Raw genomic sequence first — 9,041 nt, forward strand, 5'->3', positions numbered from 1 at the left:
TGACCTGTATTTTTGAAAATACTACACAGTTGTACACTGAAAAAAATATGTTGTTGGATTTACTTAATTCAATGGTGGACATTTGTTGCACACAGATGTTTTGCTTTGGCAGCAACTTAAACAATTGAGTTAAATTAACACAATTTATTCATGTTCATAAACCTGTGCAATTTGTGTTGATAAAATGTGACTTAAACATGTTTTGATGAAGTAATTTGAGCTCTTGAAATATTTTAATCCTTCACAATTTTCTCACTTTATCCCAACACCATTCAATAACTTTTACCCAATACTACTTGGTCACTTAAATGCTACATGTTATCTTCAAATTACATTTTGCTATTATATTCTAGTATCAAATACACAATTTTCAAATGGAGGCCTTATAACAGATTATATTGTTCTCTTCCAAGATGGTTGCTGGCATCCACCAGTAACCTTTCAAAACAAAATGTCTAATTTCACTGCATTGACAGTAGGTAAAGAATTAAACTGACATTACTCCTCCACTGAATCTACATAAATCAACAGTTAAATAATGTCAGTTCTTCCGTGTTCTCTGGAATCAATCACAGTAAAGAAATTAGACTGTTTCTTTTGAAAAATGTTGGGAAAGAACAAATCAAAACATTCTATTTAAGGCCTCTGACGTCAAGATTCAGTTAAACAACAATTATAACTAAACAATTTGAGGTAGTGTTAGTTTCCATTAACATTAAATTAGGTTACTGAATTGGCAAACACCTTCCTATTAACATTACCCATTTTACCCCAATAACTAAAGAAATTAGCACTTGCAGGTCAAAACCTTTATTCAAGAGATGCAAAAATAACATTGATACAGTGACTGTCAAAAATTACAGCACTGATCATACTGTGACATCTTGGTTCAAAACAGCACACTTAGAAATATTCAACGTTCTTTACTTCAACTGAATGAAACTGAAAATACCATTTCACACGACCCATATGGGATATTTAGACTGTATAACTGTTCACGCTACATCTCTTCACTAGTAAAAGAAAGAAAAAATACAAAGAGAAATTTAAAAATGCTGCCAAAATGCTGTACAGAGCAAAAGGAAGAACAAACAACAACAAGAAAAACGGCTCGTCCTCATGGCAGTTGCAGAGTATATAAAAATGAACCCTGCGATCTGTTCCTGGAATTGAGCTTCAAAAATGCAGCAGAACAAGTGTGAGATTTAAATGTCCTCTCACCTAGAGCTGATCAGCTTGCATGCATAACAGTGAGCTTTCCTTGCAGGAGCAGTTTTGTCTTAGTTGTGAGTTTTTCTTGAGAGCTGAGTTGCATCCAACTCCATTACCACCGTTTGAATCACCTCAAAAGTGTAGCAGAGTTGTGATGGGTAACTCATATTGAAGGAATAAAAAAGGTCCAAACAGCATGGCTACTGCAAAGGTCACGTTATCCAGATCTTGAAGAACTACTATACCCTCGATGATGATGCCAACATCAGAAAAGTCATTGCCTGGTGCATCCTCTGGAGACAGATGTTCATTGTGGTTTTCTCAATCTGTGCAGTGGCCTCAGTCAAGTCCTGGTTAAACACAAAACATTTCTTTAAGATTCCTTTTTAAACTCATCTCTTTTGAATCTACCAGTTCTAATGTTAGAGTAATTTAAACCAATGCAAGCAACATAGTAAATAGCTATAGCCAAAGAGTGGCCTGCCATGCTGCCATTCATGGTCTAACAGAGTTTCTAAGACAGAGTGAAAAACATAATAATTTCAAATGCTTTACATTAGTTTTTGTTAGAAAGACACCGGCCCATCAGAAATCCAGGTTATGTCACTCAGAAGATGTTAGAATTTAGACTTTCAGCCCCACAATTTGGTTAGCTGTTGGTCTTTTTTTTTTCCAAACAAAAGCTAATGTAAATATTGGTGGGATTTTCCTTTGTTCACTAGAATGACAAATTTAAAGTTTTTTCACACTGATGTGACCCCTAATATAAGGGGGTGGGGCCTCAAGGGGGGGCGGCCGAGTTCGCTACCAGGCCTCATGTGAACTTCAAATTATTAAAGAGGACTACTGGTCCTAACCAGTCCAATGAGGATCAAGTGGATAACTAAATGCATTTTTAAATGTTGCAAAGCCACAATCTACTCATAAAACACTCACCATGAACTCCTGCACCAAGATGTTGCAATTGTCTTTCACACAGATGCGGAGCACTTTGATGAGACTCCCTTCGAGCATTAATGTCATCCTAAAGTATTATAACAAAGAAAACAGAGATTTGTGAACTTTTCAGTAGCACAGAAGAAAATGATCCCAGACAAAAACTTAAACCAGTCAACATGCAACACCAGCATCTACAAAGAAATATCAAAAGTTCCTGTTTGACATCAACTTTATGGATATATAGTTTCCAGAACATTTATTTTTTTAAAAAGATAAATTTTTCTCAGTGGGCCAGTAAATGCATAACGAAAATTATGGCATCCTTTCGGTGGAATCAGTACTCACGGGTAATAGTTGACTGTTTCAATGGATGCAGCATAAAAATCTTTTACTGACCTAATGCAATACATATACACTTTGTAGTTAAAGAATTTTAAAGTTCTTACTGTCATCATGGCAGCTACATCCTTTAGCTTTGTGCCCTGTTCCCCCAAACACTTTCAGCAGACTGTCAGAGAGAAACTCAGCTCCGTCAGAAACCTTGACTGTAAAGGCAAGGTTGGGATGCACTGGAATGCTGCATTTCATCTAAAATGACATAAAATTATTTTGAAATAACAGCAGGCACTGTGCTTGGTTAATCAGTAATGTTTTGTTGAATAAAAACTGTGTTTCCAGATCTTATGGGATTAAAAAAATCCAAAGATGTTTGTTTCTGATTTGTAACCCAAGAACCCACAAGTTACAACCTCATTTTAGTTCAAGTGTGCATTAATGTGAGTCCAGTAATCACCTTTCTGACAATACATACAGGTTAAACCTATGGCAGATTTTGGATTTCTCAGTTGTATTAATAGGGTGGTCTATTTGAGTATGCATGCACCTAATAATTATAAAAAACCTATTATAATTAAGTTACAGAAACCTTAAGCGAAAATAGAATATACTTTCTTACCATAACACCTTGAACCCACAATCCATCAGCTGACTCCTGGTGAAATGCAGAATAGAGGTAATCTCTCAATGTGCAGCAAAAAAAAAACAAAAACAAAAGGACAGCAGGTGAGGGCAGGAAGGGTAGGGATGTAAGCTAGCATAATGCCACTGATGATATTAGCTAAAGCTGTTCAATGTCCAAAATCTCACTAACACCACGGTGCAGTAAATACACAATGTAACTGAAGAGTCAGTTGGCAAATCTATTCACACAGAAAACCAAATTATGTTATGAGTGCCTCGTAATTAGGTTTAATGTGATATTACGGCTCTTGTGCCAAAGACAAATTCAAATGAAAAAGCGCCAATTCTTTGACAACAGATAAAACAGCAAATAAGCTAACGGCTCTTTTTTAGCATGTTACATGGCGGCACTCTAGACGTTTAACTACATTTGGCTGAAATATGGTAAACATTAATTCAAAAAATCAAGACATACCAAAAAACGTAGAGTTGGCTGCTCGACTTGACTGAGATGGATGCATTTTTTAAACCACGATCCAAAGCCCGCGAGATGAAATCACGCGTGGTTTCACGAGATTTAACGTTGCTATCTTATTGACTTACTTCACCTGAACATGATATGAACATTTTAATACACCCTTTCTGCATATCATGTAGTTTTTACACTATATAGTTACATTTATCTTTAAAACATGAGGCAATTGTGTTAAATACATGCAAGATGCTTACATAAATCCAAGAGATGGCCAGTCCCTTTTTTTCAGTGTAGAGCTGGGCGATATGAGATTTTTTCATATCACGATATGTTTTTTTCATTTCAGGCGATAACGATATCTATCATGATATAAGCCAAATAACTATATTTGTAAGATTTAAATGTGCCGTTGCTCACAAGTAAAATGTGAAATAATCAGCAGCTTGTTTTTATTTAAATATTTATTTCCCATAATAAGTTCAACAGGGTAGATGTACTTAAGGAACATGAGACTTTTTCAGATAGATAAAGGCAAATATTGCAAACTACACAAAAGGCAGCCGCTAAAGCGTCTAAGTTTCAAAATAGAACAAACGAAACAGACTACTAAATTGTCAATTCCACTTAGAAACAAAATATTAATTCTAAAAATAAATCTTAGTTTGTTTTACAGAAGAACAGACAAAACTGACTAACTTTTGTCAATATCCAATAAACTGAGAACTAAAAGGAAATTCTCAATCTCTCCTTGTTGTATAGCTGAGCTTTTCAAACAGTTTTAACAGTTACTTTAAGCCGAATGACGAATTAGCGCTTCCAGTCAGAGACTGAGGCTACGTCCACACGTACACGGGTATTTTTGAAAGCGGAGATTTTCCGTTTTCATTTTAAAAAATAATCCCGTCCACACATAAAGGGAGAAATGAAAGAAAACGCTGCTATGAACATGCCAAAGCAGCAGGTGGCGCTAGATTCCTAACCGTGCAGAAATGTTGGCCAATCAGAAGTCTAGAAGCCTCGGTCTGAAAAAGTAAACAAAGCTGGGGCATAGAAGCAGAACAGAGTCGTGTGTGTGGACGGACAGTAACTGTGTGTATATGTAAGCATTTAAACACTGCAGAGAGTACAATTAACAGTATTGTAGAAATTCATGTCACCGAAACAATAACGTGGCGCACAGTGTGACGCATGCACCAGTTTATTGTATTTCCAGACTTGCTTTCGGCACATTTACAGTGCACGCTACTCTGTTTTTTGTCAGACTTGAAATAGCCGAAATACCTTCACACTACGGAACTTCTATGGCTCTTCCGTTCGACAATCTCTCCGGCGTTGGAACCATCATCTGTTTTCTCTTCGGTCACGCTCGGTTGATTTTTCTAGTCGGCACACTCATTTCCTCCATTAGGCGCTGGCTCCATTACCCGCTGGCTGCTTCCCAAACAAACACACGTGCGGCTTGGCACTTGTGCTGTACGTAACAAGTCACGCGACGTGACGCTGCGGCTGTGATTGGTTCGGCTCTGCGCTACTTAATTTGAGGACAAGAGCGGCGAGGTCTATCGCGATAGCTTAATTTCTCTATCGAGTAAAAGTTATATCGCGATACATATCGTTATCGTTCTATCGCCCAGCTCTACACAGTTGTAACAACGGACTTTCAATTCAGGCTTCCAAAATATACATGAGTCATATTTGTACAATGCATCTCTTGAAAAACATTCCACAACATTCCTCAAAGTTATCTTCTGTAAGTTGAATTCAACATTGTGGGGCCTTATGACATCGCGCTTATGTAAAAAATAGTTTTTTAAATGTAAGAGCCATAAGGTAAGGTAATATGGCAACAGGGGTGTAATTATTAAAATGACACAAAGAAGAGACTTAAAATAACATTATAACCCACAGGCACACAACCAAGAGACCTAAACTGATTAGTATTGGCTTGCTTCTATCACTAAACATCACAATCACTAATACTAGACGATGCAATCTGTTTGTAGTGGTGCACCTTGGGAAAAAAATTGCAAACTGGTGAAATTGGTGCAAGGGACCATTTCCATTGAGAAAAATGGACATTCAAAGTTTTAATTTTTTTTTAAAAGAGCCATGGCTTGAAAAGTGAAAACTGCAGTAATAAAGGCCCCAAGTTGAAAAGTGCCAGAAAAATAAGTTTCACTATGTACTGCAACTTTACCAGTGCTGGCTTAAAAGAAAGGATGGTACATATTCGAAGAGGTAAACATGTTGTTCCCACATCATAACTGGAAAACTGTTCAATCGTACAGTCTGGTCCTGAAAACCTGGGCATTCTTTGAAAGGCTGTTCCTTTTGAGCTCCATAACCAGTTTCTATAATACCTCGAAGGTATACTTTTCCAGTGGGTAGGTGAGGTTCAAAGTGTACATTAGTCCAAACAGCATTGCAGCTGCTAGGGTATAGTTATCCAAATCCTGCCAGACTCTCTGGCCTTCAAGGACTATCCGGATGTCCTCAGGGCTGCCATTGGCATCTCTTGACTTTATGATGTAAATTCCCATGGTTGTTTCCTTATTAGATTGTTGGATAATGGCTTCATCTGTGGCCTAGAAAATGCAGAATTCCAAAATTTAATTAAACAGAACACTGGTCAAAGAACATTATACCAAATCTTATTTTAATCTGTGTCACTATTCCAAAAAATGTTAACATTAACACATTAGGTGAACAAAAATGGATTCATTACAGCATGTGATTTGAGTCCTCAGAATGCTTAAAAAGGTAATGCATGAAGTGAAATCTCCATGCAAAGAAGCAGAATACTGTCAGAGCATAGAGAGGTGTTCAACTATGAACTCCACGCATAGTTCTAATGCAGGTAAAAGAAGAAAAAAAAAAACGCATCCATGGTAAATTGTGAAAATCCCAGGTGATTTTCAACATACTCCTGGCATAGAGTGACAAGCAGCATTTTGTTAAAATTATTATTTTCCCTAAAGTGTATACACAAATTAATTTTTTTCTTACCTGGGCCGTGGGCTCCAGAATGTTCTGAAGTCTTCTTCCTATTTGTCCTCCTCGCCTTTTGAAGACCTTTATTAGTTTGTCAGATAGCACATCCATCTGCGAGAGTAATCTGGACTGCAGTGGCATGGTGGTAATGTGCTTAAACTCTGCATTTATCTAAAAAGAGAAGTTGTCACATAAAAATGCTGTCAAAATCTCAAATCTCACAAGGTTACATCCACACAAAGTTGTTATTTTTTGTCATATTACTATTTATTAGCTATGGGTCCCATGTTGCTGAGCAGTTCCATAGTTGCCCTTACTTCCATACCACCCAAAGCCTGTTTGCAACCACAGCAGTTGCCTCCTTCTGGCCATTTTGCAGTTCTGCCAAATGACCCAGAAACTACATCTATTATTGTCATATACACATCAATGTCTTTCATTAATACTTAGTTAAATTAGTTAATTTGACTTTTCCAGAAAATTTACCTTACAGAATGTGAGATAACATATGCAAATCTTCACTAGTAAATAAAATAATGTTATTAAAACCTTAACTGTAACACCTCTACGTAACAGCGCTAGAGAATTGTTCTGAAGCAACACCAATCTGCCCTTCAGCAGGGATAAGCACCATATATCGATACAGAAAAAATAAATGTAACATATTTCTATCGTCATTATTTTTTATCTCTTTTAAGCCCTCCTCTCAGTCTCTCTATAAATCAGTTAAAACAATTTGTTGGGTTTTTGTGTGTCTTTAACATGTTATCAGTACATTACATTCACTGCCCCAGAACATGAAATAAAGCCCCACGTCATGCACTTCCTCTCCTAATGAGTACTGCATAGGTGTCATGCCCTAAATAAACCGACTTTAGTGAAGACACCCCCCCCAACGGCAAACTAGCTTATTTAACTGTTTAACTAAAACATTTTAGGTACAACCAGTTAACTAAATGGACACGAGTTTGTTAGTCTGTATTCACTGAGAAAAAACAAGCGAATGTGACTGGGCACACACTGAAAAAAAGCTAATGCACATAATATTGTCCCGCAGCTTAAGCTAGCATTATCGTTAGTTAACTTAAGGAATGACTTGTTTTTTACATTATGTTGCTCAACAGCAATTCATGAGAAAAACTTCCCCATGTAATGGATGTTCTCTTCGTTTCCTCTCAAACATGTAGTTTTCAGTTTACCTCGACAAAGTAAAGCTCAGCACCAAACGTAAACTAAGCGAAGACAAAAAATGGCGGACCGCCACAGTGAATTTTCCCTCGCAGAACACACCCTGGGGGGTGGAGTTTCAACAGAAAACGTAACTATTTTCTGTTATTTTGTTATGACTGGTTTTAAAAGACTGAACATCCTTCTAAAACAAGTGAAAGGCGTGAGACTTAATTATGTTTAGACCAAAAATATAACTGATTCATGTTGGATATATTTACTGTATTTTTACTAATTTAACAACCTCATCATTGCATTAGTCGCTTTATGCTATAGCATTACGCTTACATTAGCTTGAAGCTCAAGGTCGTCATTTTATTTACTTTCTTTTTCTGGGCTTACAAACAGGACACACAACATTTAGATAACCGTTACACTGAATCTTGGGTCTGTGTTGAGTCTTCCAGCTGCTGACTACAGAAGCTAGATTGACCTTTCAGCATGTTTATAGCGGCTGTGGCTATGTGCTGGTAATGTAACCGTGTGTGAGCAGTCACATTGGCAGCAGACATGTTTCAACAAACGGCCCTACATTAGCTTGTTTAATGGTTAAGACACTGCAGGTACCACCACTTACTACAGACACCGATGCAAGTTTGTAATAGTCTGTTAATTTAGACTGAAAGAATATACAAACAATATTAACTCACATTATATATGTTAATTACTAATTTGCTTATCGCATAATTTCGGTTACCATTAGCTAACTGGAGCCTAACATTAGCCTTTCATGGTTTTCGATAAACAGCCCACATACCTGTAAAATAACAACACCCCAGTAAAAGTCCACATATATAAAGGGTCTACACTCTTTCTCACTGGTGTGTTAGCTTTAAAATCTTATTTACCTTCAAGTGTAAAACTCCAGATGGTAGTAGATTTTCCAAAGCGAGAGACAAAAATGGCGGACAGTGCAGCCGATTTTTCCTTTCCAGGGGGCGGAGCTTGAGGATAAAACACGACTAACTTGTTTCTTTTCAACATGATTTGTTCTAAAAGAATGAATATTCTTAAAGAATATGTGAAAATTAAAAGACAAAAATATGTTTAGATGTGAAATTTAAATTAGTCATGCTGGATATATGAAGTAATTCTATGCAAATTCAACAACCACCCTATTGCATTTTTTTCAGTGTAGCTTTAGCGTTTTGTCTTTTTAAATTTGAGTATGAACTTATACAAAATGCAGCAAGATATAAAAAAAACAGTTTTATTGATTATGAAATAGACTATCGGA

At 36.7% G+C, this 9,041-nt stretch overlaps 1 protein-coding gene across 3 annotated transcripts; it reads right to left on the reverse strand.

Annotated features, from left to right (window-relative positions):
- Positions 1-794: 794 nt before the first annotated feature.
- LOC146566262 (uncharacterized) lies at positions 795-8,681 on the reverse strand. Of its 3 annotated transcripts, none has more exons than XM_085289868.1 (7): positions 8,653-8,681; positions 6,593-6,748; positions 3,841-6,171; positions 3,107-3,719; positions 2,598-2,739; positions 2,149-2,236; positions 795-1,562 (listed from the first exon to the last, which is right to left on the reverse strand). In XM_085289868.1, exons 2-3 carry the CDS (start codon positions 6,716-6,718, stop codon positions 5,938-5,940), a joined length of 360 nt encoding a protein of 119 aa, XP_085145994.1. In that variant the 5' UTR covers positions 6,719-6,748; positions 8,653-8,681; the 3' UTR covers positions 795-1,562; positions 2,149-2,236; positions 2,598-2,739; positions 3,107-3,719; positions 3,841-5,937. The 3 variants fall into 3 exon arrangements, with proteins under 3 accessions (XP_085145994.1, XP_085145995.1, XP_085145993.1); XM_085289869.1 differs by having other exon boundaries at positions 3,107-3,142; positions 3,587-6,171; XM_085289867.1 differs by having other exon boundaries at positions 3,107-6,171.
- Between the last annotated feature and the right edge of the window lie 360 nt (positions 8,682-9,041).

The sequence above is a fragment of the Mchenga conophoros genome, linkage group LG10 (assembly GCF_057382185.1).
Source record: "Mchenga conophoros isolate Kocher_MC1m ecotype Shallow Benthic linkage group LG10, M_conophoros_male_GT1.1, whole genome shotgun sequence".
In the NCBI taxonomy this organism is placed as follows: domain Eukaryota; kingdom Metazoa; phylum Chordata; class Actinopteri; order Cichliformes; family Cichlidae; genus Mchenga; species Mchenga conophoros.

What these genes read in the sequence shown, in the direction of transcription:
- LOC146566262 (XM_085289868.1), bottom strand. Translation starts at nt 6,718, where the DNA reads ATGCCACTGCAGTCCAGATTACTCTCGCAGATGGATGTGCTATCTGAC. An exon ending in TTCTGGAGCCCACGGCCCAG is followed by an intron (nt 6,172 to 6,592) that starts GTAAGAAAAAAA and finishes TGCATTTTCTAG; the next exon opens with GCCACAGATGAAGCCATTAT.